Source organism: Nannobrachium achirus, assembly GCF_963921795.1.
Source record: "Nannobrachium achirus genome assembly, chromosome: 3".
NCBI classification, from domain to species: Eukaryota; Metazoa; Chordata; class Actinopteri; order Myctophiformes; family Myctophidae; genus Nannobrachium; species Nannobrachium achirus.
In genome coordinates, this window is record NC_137812.1 from 53,010,473 (window position 1) to 53,034,320 (window position 23,848).

The 23,848-nt window shown below is 41.8% G+C and overlaps 1 protein-coding gene across 1 annotated transcript in view; it reads right to left on the reverse strand.

Annotated features, from left to right (window-relative positions):
* LOC308282320 (calcium uniporter regulatory subunit MCUb, mitochondrial-like) overlaps positions 1 to 23,848 on the reverse strand; it is a gene marked incomplete at its 5' end in the record, with an annotated part of 90,338 nt that overhangs the window by 1,923 nt on the left and 64,567 nt on the right. Inside the window, 6 exons of the mRNA XM_080722665.1 lie at positions 127 to 330; positions 770 to 930; positions 1,843 to 1,947; positions 2,717 to 2,884; positions 3,270 to 3,330; positions 7,633 to 7,678. Coding sequence (XP_080578791.1) covers positions 127 to 330; positions 770 to 930; positions 1,843 to 1,947; positions 2,717 to 2,884; positions 3,270 to 3,330; positions 7,633 to 7,678 — 745 coding nt within the window. The remainder of the gene's footprint in view (positions 1 to 126; positions 331 to 769; positions 931 to 1,842; positions 1,948 to 2,716; positions 2,885 to 3,269; positions 3,331 to 7,632; positions 7,679 to 23,848) is intronic.

Sequence of the window (23,848 nt, forward strand, 5' to 3'; positions counted from 1 at the left end):
CTGCATGCTTTTTAGTTTAACGTTATTTTCTAGTGTTTGTTGGTGAACAAGGAATTGAAGCAAACGTATACGGTAAGTCACTCTGGAAAACAGCATCAGCTATGAATGTTCCTTATATCTCCTGACCTGCTTAGTGAGGACGTAGTAGGCAAAGACTCCAATGCTAGTGCTGTAAGTGAGGAAGTAGGTGACAGGCTCCATGACGTCCCAGGAGTAAACCCACCAGGTGAGCCAGGCCAGTGCCCCACCCTGCACTGACAGCAGGGCCAGGCCAGCCCACACTGCCCTGGATGACTGGAACTCTGCCTTACGGGCGATCTGGGCCTTCATCTGGATGGTAAATGACACAAGGAAAGGGACCACAGGCCTCCTGTATTAATAGTATCGTAAATATGATCATTTCAGGCTGATTTTTTAAAACACATTTTTGGACACTGCTCCTACAGATTCTGCCCTAAAATCACGCAAATCGGTACACAGTATGTCTACATTTATCTCATCAATATGAATCTGTCCCTTATAGCGCCACAAAATCACGCTGCGAACTGACGGTCGCTTATCTCCCGATTAGGGAGTCTTACTGGTAATAGTATCGTAAATATGATCATTTGAAAGAATAAGTCAAGTTAAATCTACAGCATCCAGACTCAAGATAATATAGATTAGTTTTATCTTTGGATAACCATAAACATGACAGGAAATCCACATAATCTTCAGAAAATCCAAAAGCAGAGATATGTAGAGAGAGAGAAAGACACACGTCCACTACCTCCTCCAGGGGTGAGATCTCCTGTTTGAGGCTATCAAGTCTCTCCAGCAGTTGCCTCTCCGTCAGCAGGTGGTGGTCGGGGAGGTGGAGCGCCATGTGAAGCAGATGGACCATGTGCTTCATGTCGTTGAGCTCCTTTGCATGCTCGCTAGAACAATACTCTGTACAGCAGAGAACTGGAGCATTAGCATTCACCCCTTACAGGAAAAGGTGTTCCAGACAGCCTTCTAAACTAGGTATTCTGGTGTGGTGCAGAATCCCTGACCTTCAGAATATAGTTAGCTGTCAGAGGAAAAGAAAATCTCTCATTATCATTCTTTTTGCCTCTGTAGTGGTGGGTCAAGGGCTATGACTATGGATTTGTGGGTTCAATATTTTGGTCAGGTCTAAACAAATCTCCCAAAAACTACTGACTGGATTGCTATGACATTTACTGTACAGCTTCATTCTCCCAGAGGGATGAACCCTACTAAACGTGGTAACACCATGGCTTTTCTTCATGCAAGATATCATAAAAATGTAATAGGTCGATTGCCATGAAATGTTCTGGGTGAACCATAAACATTTCAGGGACCATAGCCTCCAACACTTCTCTCCACCCTCAGGCCAAAATATCAGCATTCGTCTACCGCCTCTTTCAGTGAATATAAAATATATGGGATGGAGAGAAGGAGCAAAGGAGGACTGATGACACAACATCCCCACAAAAAATTTAACTCACTTCCTACAGAATTGAGAGTAAGTAAGTAGCCTTCCCAAGCCATGTGGTTCGAGGTTTGAGGCTACTGCCTCATGCTATTTTCTTAGCATGAGGCAGCTCGCTGTACAAGTACATCCCCTGGACATGACACTAGTATTTCACAGGGACTTGACCCCAATCCAACCCTTGATACAGAGTACAGGGAGGCATTAGTACTTTCGGTAGGACTCAGCCAGAGATTGAACCCCTGAGCTCCCAATCTCAGGGCAGAGACGCTAACCACAAGGCCAGTGAACTGGTAGCAGTACTAAGAAGCACATACACAGTCCAATACGTTCTGGATGACTAGAGAGCTTTGTGTTGTTCTGGATACCTTTCTCAGGAGAGTGGACGTTGTACACTACATCGTTGATGACGAGCTGAAAGTCGTTGTCCAGTAGAGTGTCGATCAGGGTATTGTTGGCAACGCGCTGTCCATCTGCCAAGAAACAACACCGGAGGTTGTCATTTGTTTTGTTTTATATTATATCATGTTTTATAAGCTGAAGAAAAAGTTAGCAGATTGTGTTTGGTGGTTATTTGATGGTTAAAAAATATCTATGGTTTCTATGTCAAATTTGCATAGTATGTGTGCATTTGCAGTATTATCACTAGTAAGACGCCTCAGGGCGACATGTGGTCGCATCAATTATTTGCCTTCTGGCCAGTGATGTATATCGGACCAGTTACCCATATGGAGACCAGGGGTCTCCATATGGGTAACTGGTCATACCCTTTTATTCCCATACCCTTTTATACCCTTTTATTCCCATACATGGAGATCCCTGTCTGTAGAACCAGCCACACAGATATGGGCTGTCTTGGCCATAATATGGATTCTGTTAGTGTGGTATGTGGCCGATGTGGCCTCCATATACAGTATGGGCATTCCCATATGAAGTCCTTTTAGATATGGGTTAATATTGATGAGATCAGGGAACTCCATATATGTGCATAAAAGGGATTCTGTTAGTTTGCCATCACAGTGAAGCAAGAGCGTGATGTCAGAGCGACAAACCCATTCTGTTATAAGAGAGGTTCCCCTGACATCACAGTGATGTCAGAGCATGATGTCAGAGTGACAAACCTATAGACCTGGGTTACAGGGGAACCACAGTGTCAGGAGTGACCTACAGAGATACACGGATATCCGGATACGTGGACAAGATGTGCCCGTCGTAACCATTATATACTATGTGACCTAATACCTTTGGCGAGCACAGAGGTGGTGACTCCAGGGTCCTCCCTTTGTAGGTCGTTGATGAGGTCTCCTACACTCATCAGCATGGGTCTGAGGAAGAACAGACACTTCTCACTTCTGGAGGGGAGGGGGACCTCCAGCACAGGACGGCCATGTCTGTACTGCAGAGACACATCTGGGGACATAAACCAACGTGTTGCTGGATCTCAGAGGTGGTTTTGCAGTGTTTTACTGCCCTACAAAGTGACATAATGACTACCTTGGCATTGAAACTGAGTAAAATCTAAAGCATCTCTCTCAAGTTTGTGCAGAAGCGGGGATAAATCGTTTTTTAGTTGCATTTGCTGGTGGCGAGACAAATATCAATACATTATTGACCAATACATCATTCACTCCTATACCGATAAATAATACAACTTAAGCCAAATTATATCATTTGTCTCAGTTGCATAGTTACTGTCTTTGTGGGGTTTAAATATTGATTAAAGTCATACAAATGCAGTCATCAATCATAACAGCAGAAGTTTTGTTGTACTCTACGTGCAGTAGCAGTAACTTACCAGTAGAGGGGATGAGTGTACTGCAGAAAACGCCTTGATAATGTCCTAGCAGTGGCCATCTCTTTAGTTGAGGAGGGATGGAAAGGGAGACAGACAAGAGACAGAGAATGAGATATTCACTTTTGGAATGAAATTGCTCATCAGCTGATGGTGTGGTGGTTGGTGGGGTGGGGTGGGAGAGGATGAGCAAGTTATCTGATGAATGTATCTGTATTCTTGTCTTATATTTATGTTCTTTTGTTTTTCATGTTTGTATGGGTCCCTCTTGAAAATTAGATGCTACATCTCAAGGGGATATCCCTTCAATAAAATCTGAAATCTGAGATAGTTGTATTTATTTAGATATCAATTGAATTGAAATTGAGAACAAAAGAGAGAAGAGAGAGAGAAATTCAAACAGGGGTCTCCATGTTTGACTGTGGAAGAGAAAATGAGAGAGTAATTAATACAGCAAGAGAGGAAAAACGAGATGCCGAAAGGAAGAAAGAGAGAAAGTTAACACAGCTTATTGAATATTTCATTCCACTCCAAGTGGTGACACCAGTGAACTTCAACGTTGGCATAAAGATAAAAGCTATACAGTACTGAATACATCAGCAGCAAATTCTTATGTGTAGAGAGGATTAGTCAGCAGATCTACTGTATTTAGTACTTTGGTGTACTGGCTCAGTGCCTGGAAAGCCTCTATCACAGCATGAATGTGTGGTGACCAACCATTCCATCTATCTTAGTATAGAGATGTGCAAGCGTGAGTGGTTGGGGCTGAGATTCAATGGGGCAGGCGACCACACAAAAGTAGATCTGAGTAGTAAAAGAGAGGAGAGATCCGACCACTCAAAAAGTTAAAGGAGGAGGAGAACGGACGTAAAAACTGGGTACCTTATTTCATTATAACCTGTTAAAAGCCAACATGTTTCGACCGCACAGGTTCTTCATCAGGGCATATGATCTGAGTAGTGTTCAAACATGGGTAGAGCTGTCATGATCATGACATTTTAGTTGATCATTAAAGGTCTCATGGCATGCTGTTTTTACTAAACATAAGTCTTTATCATGGTCCTTCAAACGAGTATTAAAATCTACTCCAATGAGTGATGGCAGGTTCTTTTCTCTCTGTGTTCAGTTGCAATGAAAAAGAGGGGAGGGGAGGTGAGGTGAGGTGCTGGGAGGAGAGAGGGCGGAACTAAGGGACTGTGACATCAAAGACAAATAAAGAAATAAATACATTTGATGTCATGAGACCTTTAACTGTCATACAAATAATTGGGATTAATGACTTAATGGTGTTTTGTGCATTGAACAGTGCAACATATAAATAGTAAATACAAAATATATATTTATGTTTGCCTTTTAGGCTTTGTAAACAATAATTGCACAAGGCAGATAAGACTTCAACGTAAAAAAAAAAAAAAGACAAATAATTAATGTATGGCCAAAACAGACCATATCCTTAATGATTTTATACATAATACATCTTTTAAAAAATACTGAAAATAGCAGATCTACAGTACAAGCCCACAACAGGTTGTAGATCTGCTATTTTCACAATCTTACAATAAATGCCTGGAATCTCTGTATGTCTACTCTGTAGGTCACCTATCTCGAGAATCGTTCAACCGACAACTTCAAATTCTGCACACCCGAGGGATTTAAGTGCAGTCGATCGGATAGGTGGTGGTAGTCCATGACCACCGGAAAAGGCTCTGGCCATGAGCCAATTGACTGCCATGGCAACCCCAGCCTGAGCTTGATTTGGCAAGGCAGTCCACTTTTCATTCATTCTCCACACATTTTCCACAGATGTTTACCACTGCATATTGCACAAGGACCTTTATATATGGGTAGCCCTGGTCCAGAGCATTAGCGAGTTCTCTTAACGCCCTGCAAGGAACTCGGCTCAGATACAGTACAGGACAAGGAATTCGTTTAGAGCGTTTAGAGAAGTCGCCAACACTCTGGGCCAGTGCTAATATATACTATATGGGCACAAAAGGGACAGACAAATAGACGGTTAAAAAACGGGTACACTGACAATGAGTACTGCATAAAAGAGCGGGGCATGCATTCCCTATTTGCATTGTTCGAGTATGCTGGTACCCAAAGAGGCAAAATGTTTTTCCAGCATTTCTAAAAATGTTTTCCGTGCATGCATGCCCAAAATAGGAACACCTGTTTTTTATGTGATTATAAAATATTGACATCGACATGGAATTGACAATTAGGATAATTTCATCCAGCTGTTTTTAATACAGACTAATGAAAATTATGAAACGTCTATGCAAAATAATTGTGATCAAGTCAAATCATTGCATTCAGGTGATTATATGACAGGTCTAATGATGGACAGGCACCCACACAATACAGACAAATAGTATAAGGATACATGGAGGATGCATCCATCCTCCCTACAGTCCTAAGCATTACACAGTAATCCCAACAGCTCTCAAAAGCAAAGTAAACGGACTAATCCGTCAATTATTTTCGCTGATGCACAGCCTTGCATAGAATTTATTGTGATGAAATGCTGTTTTTTTTCCTCAATAAATCTTCCTAGGCTGAAAGTTCCAGACCATATTGATTGTGGTGAACACACTGCCACATAAACAGCTCATCACCCTGCCTGGCCAACAGGATTACTACTGCTCAGCTCATTGTTCAGAACACTGTGTGTGAGTGAGCAGAACAGCCACAGCCCTTTGGTTAATGTGCCAGCCTCTGAAATGGGGCTTCATGATTAATTCATCAATCAATCATTAATCAAATAGCCTAATTACATGATAGCACACTTCTTTTTCTCCATAGATGACTAAACTAATAGGCTTATGGGAAGTTACCACTGTGTAAATAAACTAATCATTTAACCAGGATATAGTGAGCAACATACCGTAGCAGAGATACAGAATTATCTAACAGGCATGGAAACAGATGTTCAATTATGTACAGTAAATAACTGCAGGAACGTGTAAAGTATTTGGATTGTAATTAACTACTGCTGTCATGAAGTAAAGGCATTCTGTAATGTAGGCAATGCCTCTCTTATGACATGTTTACAGTATGTACTGTATGGGAACATGTACAGTAATATAAAATCAAAGTAGCCATTGGGCTACACAAAAACAACTGCTGCTTATTTTGAATTCAGTATTATTTAACTGAATATGGCTGATTTATCAAAATCCCAAGTGACCTGAAGTCACCTGATGCTGCTGTTGTTACATATGGATCAAGGTCTTCCAATACATTCATATAACAATGCACTTGCTGAATAATGTAATTCCAGTATGCAGTAGGTATTTGCAACACATTATGGACACAGCCTTATCACTTTACTGCACTGTAGGCCTACGTCAACGAGCCTGTATCTAAAGAACTGGGGTTATCTGCCATTATTTCATGGTCCAACTGATTTAATAGCTTAGCTGATTCACAACATTAACCTGAGGTCCTGCACCATTAAAATGTAAATGGACCTACTGGTTAGAACTGGTTAGCAGTTAATATGGCAGACACATCTGGCATAGGGTTCACATCAATTGAAGGCAGGAAGGCTACAGTAGCCATCAGCCTAGTTTATGCTTTGTCATACGACAGTGTCGTTGTTTTGCTATCAGTCATCTATATTTTGTATAGTACAATAGTATAGTATTAGTAATAGCTGAAATAATAAGCATCCCTTAGTTTCCTTCATCACAGAAAGTGCTGACAAAAGGGGACCTGACAACCACTTAGACTCCCAATGCGACGCAATCCTGCCCTCTGCCAGGGAAGTCATCCAATCAATAGCTATCACTGTAAGCAAGAGCAGCCTCGTTCGGATAAGACAATACCACGGCGCCATTGAAGCATAGCAATTGAGTAGTCGAGGGCATATCTAGAGTTTCTTGCACTTCACTGGTTCTAAGATTGAGCTTTAAAATAATCCAAAATACAAAGATATACACAGCTTTGACTGGGTTTTCTCATGTCGAGGCATTTCATCAGTGTTTTAAAATGGACTAATTCCAATGCATGTACTGTACTTGCCAATGGGCTAAGGGAAAGGTGGTATGGTACATAAGCACAACAGTGCCCAATACAATGTGCTCTTACAATAGTGGCGGTGCAATGCAATTACAAACAATGTGCTACAGTATGTACTTTGGACAAAATATGAGAACTCTAGTTTTGATGCATTTTAACCCCCAGCAACCTTATTCCGGGGAAAACGATCTACAAGCTTACAATGCGAAGTAGTTAACAGTTACGGGAAAACGGTCTGTTTATGGCCACAGCTGTGAATAGACGGACATGTATTGACAATGTTATGCTCCACTAAGAGTACACAAGTTAAAATCTGCAGCATCATGAAGGATTCCTAGATTACCCAGTCATAGACCCAGTCAGATGTGGACTGTTTGACCTGCTGCAGCCTGGAGGAGGGAGATTTATGAGTATTAGGAGGACCAGAATTCAAAAACAGCTTTTTCCCTTGGCTGTTGGATTTGTGATCCTGGTTCGACTTTAGAAATCGGACACACTGATGATGATCTACACTTCAATTCAAGCGAAGTTTTACATTTACTGCTTGTTGTATGATGACCTGGGTGCTCTCTGTTTTTATTGCTGTGTTTTACTTGCACTATAGCCCTGAGGGCACTTTACCGGTACCTGTATATCATTATTGCTTTTTGCACAGCCTGCAATGAGAAGAATAACATTAACCTTAAAGGTAGGTAGGTTAAGTGATTTTGTTTAATTAAAAAAACAAAATGGGTCTATGATCTGATAATACTATTACTATAGTGTTTGGTCCATATTTGGACTTCAGCCTTATCCCCTGTGAGGAGAAAAAAGCAGTTTCAGTTTTGGTGGCGGAGACAGGTTTTCCTCCAATCCTCTGTTTATCTGTGTAAATGTTTGAAATATTGATATATTAGTGGTGAAAATACTATAGGCAATACCTTTGTGTGGCCTTCCTTCAATCATGGTCGAGTGTAGGCCCGCCCCCACTTGATCATAATTGGAAGAAGGCCCCCGCCTGTCACCTACATGAAAACTGAAACTTCAATTAAATCACTTACCCTACCTTTAAACCTGAAACCTGAACACTTCCTCGGGAGGGATTGCATGATGTACCATCATTCCAGACTGGAGTTGCAGAGTAAAATGCCAGCAGCTCTGCAGCATAGATAAGCAGGAACAAAACAGCAGCACTACACTGTTCTCTCATTAGCCTTTGCTTTGTGTCAAAGGTACTTTGTGCAGACACATTTGTAGTCATGGTGCATTTGTTCCGCAGAGATGCTGGTGCCTGCTGCTAATGGGAAAGGTGCATGGATCAAGTGGTGAGCATCAATCACAAGGACCAATGCAATTTGTCTCTTCGCTGAAGATGAATCGTGGTTGTGTGTGTGAGAGCATAAGAGTGTACAAGAGAGATTTTCGACATGGTTAAAATTCCAACACCCGGTTGACTCCAGCAGTTTATATGCCCATGCTTGTCAATAGGATGCAAATACTGTGTCATGTAAAGTGCCCTGAATGTCATGGCCCACAATAAAATAAAAAATGCAATTTCTTTTACAAGGCCACAGCTGCAGCATGTCATGCCTACCAAATACTGTCTGCAGTCAGTCAGGAAGTACAGGGATGCTGCAATGTAGTAGGCAATGCCTTTCTTATGACATGCATACTGCACAGTACAGTAGGAACTCATAGGAATGTCTAAAGAAACATATGTTTTCACACTTTTAAAGCATATCCATGGTTATACTGGGGACATAGTTAACAACAGATGACAATTGCCAAAACAATTGATGATCACCTTTTTGAGTATTTAGTATTTTTTAATATCAAAAGTTAATTAGTTCAAAATTTTATCCAATAGGCCTAATATTATGACAAGCATTGTCAATCAGTCTTTCAAACCAGCCAAACCTATGCTAGACAATAGAAGGTGGCACATGTAGCTGGACTAAAATGTTTCTGGAAAGATTTGGTGAGAAAGAATTACGCAGTAAAATATAGCCTTCATCAAGCACTGCCTTGTTGCAGTGCACAATGCAATAAGTTTAAATCGCAAAATGTGTAGATCCCATAGCCTGAGGGGACAAATGTATGCTGTGTGTGGAGATTGGAAACACTGAGATGGATATGGTTGGAAAAAGGCAATTCAGTTGGTTTTTAATCTTCCTTTATTGATTTCTAGGTTTTCTTTACTGCACCTAGATGGCTGAAACATAGGGTGGGGATGTGAAAGGGGCCAAGGGCCATGCCCAGAAATACAACAAAATACTCAGAGCTAATGGATGAACATGAATCTCTTTATGTTGGAACTTGGAAGAGCAACAGAATTCAAACCAGGGCTGAGGCAGACATAACAGACACTCTTACAGCCTGCAGGGAAAAGTGAGCCCATCTTAGTCCACCTGACACCACTGACATCACCAAGGTTTTATGTTCGGTCTGTAACTATCTGATATTGGAATGAAATAACAAAAAGATTCACTCATTAACCCCCACCCCCAATATCTAATCAATATTCATAGAGACAGTGTAAGGTGGCTGACATTATGGGGGTCTATTTTGATTAATGTGTTATTGAGGTCTCATGAGCTGCTATTGGTGTCTGAAATAAAGATAAGATGAAGATGAGGTGGTCGTGGTGTTGGGAGGGGGGGGGGAGGAATAATGCATAAACCATTTTCTGTAGCAGGTTGTTAATGTGCATTGAAAATGGTTACATCTGCTCCTGCTCATCACTGGCTGTTTATCTCCAAATGGCAGACAACTTCGGTGTATACTGCTTTAATAGCCACACAGTATCAATTAGTGAAATGAGATATAAGTATCCAACAGTGACACAACAGATCATAAAACAACACATGGCAGTGATTGAATGCAGGGATTTTCAAGAAGGCATCATTTTAGTGAGTTTCATGTCCCAAAGCTGTTTTTGAAGCAAGGCTGTTTGAGGGGACGACAGCTGGAAAAATGTGTGAGCAGGGTGAGTGGTTTCAGAAATATTACCTTTGAGAATATGCAATCAGACTAGAGTTGAAGAAAGTAACACAGTGTATCAGACAGGATTACATAAGAGTTCAGCATGAAAGCTACTGCACTTACAGTCTTCCTGATGGTAGAGATTTGTATTCAGAGAAAAGGGGATGGTTTCATAACCGTCTGTTCATACAGTGTATGGGCTTTGTCTCTCTTGTCTATGAGCTTCTTAGCTGTTTGTGCATGCTGACAAGACTGCTTTTGAGGTGTTGTTGGTTGCCAAACCATACTATACTATCAAATAATAATGCATTATAACTGTATATCTGTTCAGAGAGATAGGGTCACAAAGCAATGCTAAAAAAAGAAGAGAGAAGAGAAATGAAAGGAACAGCTGTGGTATTGAAAATATTAGAAAGAAAAATATCTGAACTGAAAAGAAATGAGTTGGGAGACGGTCTAAGAGGGAGTGGAAAGGATGTATGGATGGAGAGGAAAACTATCCATCTATGGAGGGCCGGTGCAGCCCTGGCGCCTGACCAAGGTCATCATGGTGACAGGTTAGCAGCATTTCCCCAACCCGGCTGCATGCTGCATTATGAATTCTATCAGTGTTGAGCAATAGCCTAGTCAAAACACTTCAGGGCATCCCGCTGTATTATTTTATATTTCAAAGAAATGACAAGGTCAGTTTGTGGTATATTTCAGGGAGATTTGTCGTGGCCTGGGTAATGAATGAGTTCCCACATACATAAAGTAGTGCCACCCCCCGTAAATGTTCAAAATATTGATATATTAGTGGTGAAAATACTATAGGCAATACCTTTGTGTTGTATTACAAACCAGCAGAAAGCTGTGAGGCACTGTCTGGCTCAATGGACACCAGACAGCTCCGCATACACTTTACACTCACAGCTGTTGAGCTCGTTAGCCAGAGAAGAAAGAGCTATTTGGTATACACAGAGGAAACACACTTTTGTAAGTAGAAACATTTTTGTTATGGCCGGTGAGCTGGATAGCAGCCGGGTCATTTCAATGAGTTATGTAATAGCTCCAGTTGGAGCCAGTATTATTGTGCTGACCTGACAAGTGTTTAGTTTGTTTTGGTTTTGTTCTCAATAAAAGCCCCAGTAAGGGACTGCAGTTCTTGCCGCCTGGCTGGGTTTGATCTTTGTGCTACCACACTGCTCTTTCACCCAACCCATTCCTGTTGCTTTACATTCTCACACGCGCGCGGCACCAAACTGCTTATCTGGAGCAGGGGTTCAGTGTCTTGCTCAAGGTCAAGGAAGGACACCTCAACACTAACTCTGGAGGAGCCCCCGATCGAACCTTTCGGTTCCCTTGCGGCCACTCTACCTCCTGAGCCACTGCTTTAGAACCATAAGTCTCACAAACAAAATGATTGGATTATGCCGGTCCAGACAAATCTATCCATATAAGGCTACCTCTTGAACCCCATTGCCCCCGCCGGCGGGGGCAAAAGGTGTTGACCTCTGAACAGCTGTCAATAAATCAATAGAGACCAAATAAAAGTACAATTTCATTGTTGATTATTGTTACAGTGGTCCTACAGTATAGTAATCAGCTGCCATTGTACTTTTCATCCATACATTACTCATATTACAGTATTATTACTACTTATTGTTACTCGTTTTTATCATTTTTCACCCTATACTTTAACATTACTAATATTACAGCACTACTCTCACTAAAACATCTGTAGAGTTTACATAGTTTGGAATATATTCATACAATTTTGCCTATCAATTGATGACACCTTGGTGAACAATTTCTCTATTCAATATTTATGTTTTCAATGAGGTCTTGAGGTCTTTTCAATCCTCTTTTCCTAGCTAAATAATCACAGCAGGACAATTTGGTAAGAGAAATGTGATGTTTTACACTGCATTTGTGAATTTTCAGGGGTTAGCTGACATTTGGTGGGACAAGATTAGCCACAATCATTGTAGTTTTGTGTCCACAACTGTTCCAATTTGGGCATACATTTTAGGCGGATTTTTCCCCTGGACCCCCCTGGGGCTTAAGAGGGCCACACCCATTGCACCTAGATACATTTGTGTAGTTTAGTGTTTAACACTGATCAAATTGCAGTTTACAATTGCGATCACACCATAATTTAATTCTACCTATGCGGGCGGATTCTGCCAACACCTTGCAGAAAGCCGCCAATGGCAACAAACCACTCCGTCCCCATTGAAAAGCATTGGCAGAATCCGCCCGCATTAAAGTTCTGTGTGACTGCACCCTAACACTGATTTTTCCCCTGACCCATATTTTTAATAAAGGACTCATTAAACTAAGCATCACTGCATCCCCAGGATGCATACAACTCTATTCTTCCTGCTATCAGCATGTGGTGGAGTCTCCACAGCTGTGCGTTCTGGCATTATTGAGGAGATGATTGAGATTGTATTGTAAATCCATGCTTCTGTCCTTTATTAACTACATACAAGTAGCTACGGTATTTGCCACTATTTGTTTAAATTAAAGTCCTTTTTTTATGTTTTCGCCGTTGATACATAAAGGGTGTGACGCAATGCCGTTTTGGTAACAAATCCAAAATGAGATTGGCAGCGTCTCCATGCGTCTCTATGTGAAAGGGGCCTATAGCTGTTGTGTGCCTCTTACTTTGTGATTGGTAATGTTGACAATGAAGTTGAACTTTGAACCTTCTGTGCATAGACCCAGTTAATTGCCACTCCCTTTTATGATGGATTATATTACCAATAGGCAATAATCGCGCGCGCGCGCACACACACACACACACACACACACACACACACACACACACACACACACACACACACACACACACACACACACACACACACACACACACACACACACACACACACACACACACACACACACACACACACACACAGATCTCTCTAGGCTGTCATAAGAGAAAATGAAAGGGACGCACATGTTTGTGTGATAAGGAGCCCAGGGCAAGGGCAGAAAAAATGAGGGTGTCATGATGACTGTCGTATTATTCAGTTCACATTCTGAAAGTCGCTCTGGATTAAGAGCGTCTCCTAAATGCCTAAATTGTAAATTGAAAGTCATAGGAACAAATGAGAAACAATTCCAAGTAGGAAAGTATGGAAAACCTCTGGGGCATTGTAAGTAAGTACAGTTCCTGAGCCATGCCATGCGGCCTGTCTCCTGTTTCTGTACATCCCCAGCCATGATGTACAAGTACACCCATTGGACATGTATGTCACAGGGATTTAACCCCAATCAACCCTTGATGCTGAGTGCCAAACAGGGACGCATTGAGTCCGACTTTATATTCTTTTGTAAGACCTGGCCAGGGATTGAACCCTGACCTCCCAGTCACAGGGGAGACACTCAAATACATGCTGTGGAGACAGAATTCTGAAATACACGTGCATATCTCCTCCAGTCTATGACGTCTGTCATCTATGATGCATCTACAGTATGACATATGACTATATACAGTAGTGGACAAAGAGGGGAGGGGAGATCTGTCGCAAAGAAAACTAAACTAAACATAAGGATCACTTTATTCACACATAAGGATTTAAGGATGCTATGCTAATAATGATTGCAAGAAGAGTTGTTATGAACAGTCACAGAGTATTTTGTTGGGACTGGAAATAACTTAATGAGCTCCTGGTGACTGAGAGCAGCACAGAGCACATCAATATTAGGTAGAGCCAAATCAATTATGGAAATCTGCTAATTTATTAATGAAATGGTGTCACCGGCCGAATATAGACGATCTACAGGCTCCCTATGTGTCATCATGCTTGTGGATCTGCTGTTTTTGGCGAGTAACATCAGGCAGATTCACTCACGGATCACGGGCAACTCTGCAAGTCATTTATTTATTTTTGCAAGACTGAAGAATTGTGGTCCATAAAGGCGTATTGACCCGTGCAGGGCGTACCGTACGGTTCGGTTTTAAACCGTAAACCGCTGCACCCCTAACACACACAAATAATAATAATAACATGACGTGGGCCTGGTTTTGGGCCTGGCAGAGAGATACAGTAAGTATGAGTTTCTATTGAAATGCAGTAATGATATGATGATCATTTGGTCAACCAGTAGCGCTGCTCTGAAATGGCATAGGTTACAGCTAATAAAAAAACACCTAATAAAAAAAACATTTTAATATTACGTCAGGGGGTGCTTCTTCACAGCATTAAGAAAAAATCCATACCGTTGCAGTCCTAGTATTGGATGTGCATTGGATTGGGCAGCTCATCGTGTTTCTGAGGTGGAATGCTATCCACAGCAAAAAACAAAGCTGACTCCGTGCTCCATGCTTTCTGTTTTGCATTAAAACATCACAACAGGAAAATGTAAGTAGCCAACATCTTACTTCTCACAAGGGTTGTAACAATAACCACATTATGCGGTTGTTGTTATCCATACCACAAGGTTGCTGCAATTTTCTGTTCATATTTTTTTATTTTTTTATTTATGTATTGCTGGTGAAAGTTACAGAAGTGCATATGTTGTGTGAAAAGTAATAAGCAACGCCATAATTATTGCAACCGTAGGGAGCATTTACTATCAAAACCTCCACGGGCTGTCCGTCCGTCTGTCACACGTCACACCTCACACTTTTGCCCTGCTCATATCTCCACAACCGTTGCCCCCATCCATGCCAAATTTTCCACACACACTCCTTACCTGCCAAACTACAACCTCCAAGGACCCCCGGAGATCCAGGGACCCCCAGGTCCCTGGGGGACCCCCAGGTGTAAAAAATGACCAAATGTGCAAAAATTACCAAATGACCACCCCAACGGGGCTGCTCACGGGGAATTCCTGGGGACCACCCACTCCTGGTGCTCCAGAATGGATGCAAAAGTGGTGACCCCCTCCACTGCAGCTCACATAAAATGCCGTAACTCGGGCTGGGAGCGTCCGGGAGAGCCGGGCCGGTACCTATTCGTCCGCCAAGGCAACGCGGACACCCCACCCCTCATTTCTCACATGGCCCTCTTCTAGCGCCACCTTCAGGCCCATTTTTAAAACACATTTTTGGCCACTGCTCCTACAGTTTTTGCCGTAAAATCACGCAAATCGCTACACAGTATGTCTACACTCATCCCATCAACATGAATCTGTCCCATATAGCGCCACCTTCAGGCCGATTTTTAAAAACAAATTTTTGGACACTGCTCCTAGAGATTTTGCCCTAAAATCACGACAATCACTACACAGTATGTCTACACTCATGTCATCAACATGGATCAGGGAGATTTTGGAAAAACACATTTTTGCCCTATTTGTGGAGATAACCGACCTACGGTCGCTTATCTCCCGATTAGGGAGTCTTACTGGTATTTCTTTATACCCAGGTATATACAGGTACACACACACACACACACACACACACACACACACACACACACACACACACACACACACACACACACACACACACACACACACACACACACACACACACACACCTCTCTAGGCTGTCATAAGTGAAAATGAAAGGGATGTACATGTTTGTGTGATAAGGAGCCCAGGGCAGGGGCAGGAAAATGAGGATGTCATGATTACTGCCTGCTGCCACTATGAACACAGCCCATTCACATCTAAGAATTCTGTCGTATTATTCAGTTCACGTTCTGAAAGTCGCTCTGGATTAATCTCCTAAATGCCTAAATTGTAAATTGAAAGTCATAGGAACAAATGAGAAACAATTTTAAGTATGAAGTATGGGGGCATTGTAAGTAACTACTGTACAGTTCCTGAGCCATGCGGCCTGTCTTCTGTTTCTGTACATCCCCAGCCATGATGTACAAGTACACCCATTGGACATGTATGTCACAGGGATTTAACCCCAATCAACCCTTGATGCTGAGTGCCAAACAGGGACGCATTGTGTCCCACTTTATATTCTTTTGTATGACCTGGCCAGGGATTGAACCCTGACCTCCCGGTCTCAGGGGAGACACTCTCCTGGGGCATTGCTGCAATGTTCTGTTCATATTTATTATTATTATAAATGTTGTATTTATGTATTGCTGGTGAAAGTTACAGGAGTGCATATGTTGTGTGAAAAGTAATAAGCAACGCAATAATTATTCTAATCTTTAGTTATCTTTATATACCCAGGGTAGGTATGCTGAGTGCTCTTTTTCAGCAACACCCTGCGCACACGCACACACACACACACACACACACACACACACACACACACACACACACACACACACACACACACACACACACACACACACACAGAAACTGGCCAGTTTTGGGCCTGGCAGAGAGATACAGTAAGTATGAGTTTCTATTGAAATGCAGTAATGATATGATGATCATTTGGTCAACCAGTAGCGCTGCTCTGAAATGGCATAGGTTAATAGCTAATAAAAAAACACCTAATAAAAAACATATTTTAATATTAAGTCAGTGGGTGCTTCTTCACAGCATTAAGAAAGAAATCCATACCGTTGCAGTCCTAGTATTGGATGCACATTGGATTGGGCAGCTCATCGTGTTTCTGAGGGGGAATGCTATCCACAGCAAAAAACAAAGCTGACTCCGTGCTCCATGCTGTCTGTTTTGCATTAAAACATCACAACAGGAAAATGTAAGTAGCCAACATCTTACTTCTCACAAGGGTTGTACCAATAAACACATTATGCGGTTGTTGTTGTTGTTGTTATCCATACCACAAGGTTGCTGCAATTTTCTGTTCATATTTTTTATTTTTTTGGAGCTGTGTGAAGCACAGGCTCCCTATACGTGGCCGTGTGGGTCTGTCTGTCTATCTGTGTGTGTGTGTGTGTGTGTGTGTGTGTGTGTATGTAGCCTGAACTTCCTAAACTTCGGCACGCCACTAGTCCCACAGTTTTGCCACCACACACTCGCGCCATATGTCAAATCGACCGGCTTACTCGGGAATCGTGGGCTATTACTTTTCTAAGAGAAAGGTTCTATAGTTTAATTGATATTAATTTATTAGTGAATTAATTTTCCCCATTGACTTATAATGGGAATTGCAAAAACTCACATTCAATTATTTGTCTCTCGCAAACCATAGGGGCTAGAGTTTCAAGACTTGGAGAGGAGGTTCATAATGATTTCAAGGATTAAATAAAAAATAATTGTGTCATTTGGCCGCATGGTGGCGCCATAACACCCCACTTTACGTTTTGGCCTGTAACTCTTGAACCGTAGGTCGGAAAATTAAAATTATTTTTTCCCTGGATTCCTTGGGTCATGACACATCTCCCCATATAGGCCACGCCCATTTGCGCCATGATAGATTTTCCGCCATCTTGAATTTTCTCCAAAACACACTTTTTGCTCCTTTTCCTACATATTTTCTTCAAATGTCACAAAAATCGGTACACATGATCCACACACACACACACACACACACACACACACACACACACACACACACACACACACACACACACACACACACACACACACACACACACACACACACACACAGCTCCACTTCACACGGGTGTGATTTTTATTTATGTATTGCTGGTGAAAGTTACAGAAGTGCATATGTTGTGTGAAAAGTAATAAGCAACGCCATAATTATTCTTTATATCTTTATACCCAGGTAGGCAGGTAGGTATGCTGAGTGCTCTTTTTCAACAACGCCCTGCACAATCTCTCTCTCACACACACACGCACGCGCGCGCGCCAGATCTCTCTAGGCTGTCATAAGTGAAAATGAAAGGGATGCACATGTTTGTGTGATAAGGAGCCCAGGGCAGGGGCAGAAAAATGAGGATGTCATGATTACTGCCTGCTGCCACTATGAACACAGCCCATTCACATCTAAGAATTCTGTCGTATTATTCAGTTCACGTTCTGAAAGTCGCTCTGGATTAATCTCCTAAATGCCTAAATTGTAAATTGAAAGTCATAGGAACAAATGAGAAACAATTCCAAGTATGAAGTATGGGGGCATTGTAAGTAAGTACTGTACAGTGCCTGAGCCATGCGGCCTGTCTTCTGTTTCTGTACATCCCCAGTCATGATGTACAAGTACACCCATTGGACATGTATGTCACAGGGATTTAACCCCAATCAACCCTTGATGCTGAGTGCCAAACAGGGACACATTGTGTCCCACTTTATATTCTTTTGTATGACCTGGCCAGGGATTGAACCCTGACCTCCCGGTCTCAGGGGAGACACTCTCCTGGGGCATTGCTGCAATGTTCTGTTCATATTTATTATTATTATAAATGTTGTATTTATGTATTGCTGGTGAAAGTTACAGGAGTGCATAAAAAGTAATAAGCAACGGAATAATTATTCTAATCTTTATATACTCAGGGTAGGTATGCTGAGTGCTCTTTTGAGCGGTGGTCACACCGTCTCCATAGCGTGGCCGTGTGTGTAGGTATGTTTGTATGTGGGTGGGTGGGTGGGTCTGTATGTAGCCTGAAGCCTGTGGTGTAGTACCTTTTTTGACCACACATGTTAAGGGAGGGGCGCTGTTTTCAGGCCAGGCCAGGCCAGGCACACACACACACACGCACACGCACGCACACACACACACACACACACACAGGGGGGAAGGGGGGAGGGGTTGGTGGGTAAGAGGGTGCTGTTGAGACTAGGTGGGTAAACCACCGCTCAGTTCACACGGGTGTGATTTTTTCAGCAACGCCCTGCACACACAGACACACACAGAAACCGGCCAGTCCAACCACACACACACACACACACACACACACACACACACACACACACACACACACACACACACACACACACACACACACACACACACACACACACACACACACACACACACACACACACACACACACACACACACACACACAGAAACTGGCCAGTACAACCACAATACTGTTGTGGTTGTACTGTTGGCCACTGAGCAGCTCCAATAGCTCCACTGGAGTAGTTAGGTTCAATGCCTTGCTCAAGGGCACTTCAGCTGTGTTGTAGGAGGGCTTAAGTGGGGGCCATTCACTTCCCCTCCCAGATCTTTCCTTGGGATCAAACCAAGAACCTTTCGGTCACAATTGCGCTCCTCTATCCTTGAGGCCACTGCTGCCCCATCTTATGGTCATAGATATTCTTCAGAAATGAAAGTCACTACTAACCTCTCGTCTTATAAGCTTCTCTGTACAGAGGTTTTTCATCCAAAAGTCTAAAGAGGAAAGTTAACAGTGAAAACCGAACATTCCGAGAAGAATGGAAAGATAACTGTGTGTTCATCCTACGCGGTTTCATAAATCTAACGCCATTGCTGTCCATATCCTGCTGTAAAAATATTATTCTGTGAGTGCACTGAGAAATTCACATACATTTTGAACACACAAACACTAAAAGCCTTTGTCCTGGTATGGCAATTCCGAGCAGGGTTTTTGTTTCCCCCTGTTGTCATATAAAATTAATAAAGATAAAAATGTTATATATAACACCAGTAAGACGCCTAAGGGCCATGTCTTGGCGATCTGGCCAAAGGGATTTGGTTCCCCTGACATCACAGGGATCTTCATATCTCCATCTCCATAGCATACTAACTACACTGCTCAAAGAAATGAAGGGAACAAAATGTTCCCTTAATTCTTTGAGCTTTCTTTGAGAAGTACTACAGATACTATACTCAAATAAATTCAAATAAATTAAGGTAACATTTTGTTCCCTTCATTTCTTTGAGCAGTATATTTAGGAGCAGTGAGCTCTATTAGTATAGGGCTCGGGCTACAATTATGGGTTGAAAGTCATAAGTTGCTCAGAGACACTTCGACACATAATAGATGTTCTTCCAAATTTAAAACGAAAATGCATGTATTGTATGGGTTGGGAATTAAAGGGATATTACACTTTCAAAAAACTTTTTGTCATTGTATGGTCTAATCAGGCTTGTATGAACACCCTGAACAGTTTTTAGTTTTCTTCATTCAGTATTTAGATATTTGATGTAAAAGTTACCAGGCCCTCCAGGCCCAGGGCCTCTCCCCACACACACTCATTGTAACTTCAAACTCCATTTTAACCATGATAGATTCATAAAAAATACCCATTATTTTTTCTGGTGACTCAAACTACCCTCCTAATACGTGAGCAGACCATGTTTTTTCCATAACGTTTTTCATGTATTTTTAATAATTCTTTGTGAAAATGGAAAAAATTAAATACAATAAAAATATATAAAAAAGACATGAAAAACGTTATGGAAAAAACACGGCCTGCTCACGTATTAGGAGGGTATTATGAGTCACCAGAAAAAATAATGGGTATTTTTAATGAATCTATCATGGTTAAAATGGAGTTTGAAGTTACAATGAGTGTGTGTGGGGAGAGGCATGGGCGTGTCGGGCCTGGTAACATTTACATCAAATATGTAAATACTGAATGAAGAAAATTAAAAACTGTTCAGGGTGTTCATACAAGCCTGATTAGACCATACAATGACAAAAAGTGTTTTTGAAAGTGGAATATCCCTTTAAAGTTGTACTATGTAACTTTTTTTATAAAACAAATCTTAAAATTCTCCTAACTATTAAATCACAAAAGTTTTAGAAGATCCGCACCGTGAATTTCAGCCTGTAAAGCCTTCTCTGTATGTAAACTGAGATCCTTGCCGTGGACCGGATCTCGCGCCAAAATTGCGTCATCACACTACCGGCCAATCACAGCGAGGGTTATACAACTGCCGGCCAATCACAGCGCATCTTGAAGTGGGGTCGCTATGGCAGCCATATTTGTTGTCGCCCGTTTGTACCATCCCTTCTCTAGGTAATTTCGCCTACCAGGCAGGGTGAAGGAGTCCGTATCTCTGGAATTACTGAACGCACAGGAACAAGGGACCCCTTAAAAGATAGATCTCAGCGAGGTGGAGGCAGACGCGGGGGTCTGAAGGTACGAAAAACGTCCGAAAGACGCGGACGCGACCGCGGTTTGCTATAGGGCTAATGACCACTAGTTGGGCATCTTACACAGTATGGCTTTAAGGACAGCCAGTGAGAAGCTAATACTGTATGATCAACAAAACAGCAAGTGACATGTGCTGATGTTAAAGTAGGACCTGTGTGTGTGCAATTGTAATAGTGAGCCATGTGTGAATAAACTCTCTTTCTGGAGTTGAATCCATGTGGTAGCCCACTGTGTTTATTCCTTCATAATGTATTAATTTAGGTATAGAAATGTAGGTATATCAGCCACACAGTACACACTAGAATAGGGGGGGGGGGGTATGCCTTTTTATTACAGGAAATGGGGAGAGAGATGAGGAGTGAAACGCAGCAAAGGTCATCGGGAACGGGATTCGAACCTGCGACACGCTGTCAGGCTGGCATTGTAACCTAGGGTGCAATACTTCTTTCTTTTTTTAAAGATAATAATAATTATCATCATGACACATTAGTTTGGGTTTAGTTTTGACAAACTATGTTTCGATATTTGTGGGTCATTGCTGAAAAGGTCTGTCCACTCAGAGGTAAGGAAAAAGAACAGCGTGCTTGGAAAGGCTAGAGGTGTAGTCAACCTGTTACCTGGTATAACAACTGGGGCTTTCCAAAATATTCTAAATAATACCTTGGGGAGCAGGGTAAATCTGAACTTGACAGATTTAGCTCATTTTGACCCTGAGATTGGATTTTGGAAAGTGGCATTTAGTTTTTATTGCTGCATGGTCCTGGAATGATCTACAGAAAGACATTAAAATGGAGCACTTTGTTCCTTTGGGTGATTTTAAAAAGTTTACTTCAGACATTACAAAATTCTGCAACAGTTTTACTTTACTTTATTCCTCCAATCACGATCAAATGGGGCCTTGAACACACCAAGACCTGCCCCCACTCTATCCTAATTGGAGGAAGGCCATCACCTACAGGGAAAACTGAAACTGCTTTTTTTCTCCCGACAGGGGGATATAATCCCTGCTTGTTGCTTTATTGGCCAGGGCTCCCTTGTAAAAAAAGATAATTATCTCAATGGTTGAAGTCCAGCTGAAGCAGACCAAAAGGTAGTAGTGGTGATAGTAAAGTATCTCTATGGTACTCACCTGGTTAAATAAGGAGAAAAACTAAAAGAATACAGCAGTGGTTATGAACGGTGCTGTATACAGCACAGGATCCATGTTTATCACACTCAAAAGAACGAGGTCTCTATGACTCGGGAGACAAACTGCTCCCATATGATGAATGACAAATAAGTGTCTACCCAACAGTCCAGCACAGCGCCTATAAATAATAATTGAAACTATAGCAAGGGGGCAGCATTCAATAAAACAATGAATTCAGTAAGAATTGATTGTGAAGGAATATTTGCCCATGGAATCAATAGTTCATTTGTCTGGAGAATGGTCAAGTCAAAACTCTAGAGACCAATATGCAGGCTCGCTCCAAGAGGGTGAAAAGTATTTTAGTATTTTAGCAAGAGAAGAGACAAAGAGATTATTATTATTATAAGAGATTATTTATTGTTAGGGTTGTCACAATTATTACATAATCGTCTAATCGCAATTAGATTTGAATTTGCATAAACGTCATATGTTGAGAAAGGTTCATACATTCAACATTTTAAGAAAGAGTGGTAATAGACGATGATTGGTATTGGCCATTGTCTTTGACCAGATTAGTAAAAGCTAAGTCCACATTTCTTATCTCAGCTGTAGCATTGCTCTCACTGTAGCCTCTCCGGGAACCTTTGACAGCACATGATTGAATGCTCCTTTACACAAGTACCATGTTTTTTCACCAGCTTTGACACCATTGGGGGCGGGGCGTCTACTTATGTGGCTGTCTTTTTTAAATGGTTTTCAATGGGAATGGAGTATTTTGTTGCCATTGCGTGGCTTTCTGTGTGAATGTGAAAATGCTCTGTTCCCATTGAAAACAATTGGAAAAAGACGGCCATGAAAAAAGAAAAAAGAAAATGGAAATTTTGAAATTCACCTCAAGTGAAAATGGACACTGATCTTCTGTGGGGGAATTTCTGGCAATCGAAATGAAGATGTGACAGTAGCCTTACACTTGTAAATCTGTGATGTGACAATAAAGTTGATTCGGATTATGAATGTCAACTCAACAGTTAAGGTGGGACAACAACAACAACAACATTTCTCAATCCTTTTCCTCTCTCTGACTATTTCTGCTACTTCTGAGATTAAAACCAGCAATGTTTCAAATCTCGAGGATCTCTAGGCCATCCCATTCAAAAACATTGCCCAAATTGAGCATCACTGCTCTGTAGAAAGTGGCAATCATATCTGCAGAGGCCACAGCAACACCATCATATAATATAGTAGTCTCTGAGGGTTTTGTCCACCTGCTCCTTCTCGGGGCTCGAGACCAGTCTATTTCTGTGGGCAGCATCCTAATGGAGAAGGACTGGAGTTAATCCCCTCACTTGTCAGTCAGCGCCAAACAGATGGCAACAAGCCAAGGTGACAGAATCTCATCTCCTCTGGCTTACTAATGGCAGGCTGGACACTGAAACAGAATGCGAGACTAGACTGAACCCTGAGCTGTCAGAACCAGATGTCAGCCTTGTCCAATTGGTGAGAATGTTTCTTGCTTAACTCAACTGGACATTATCATCTATCCCAGCTCATAAGTGCCCTG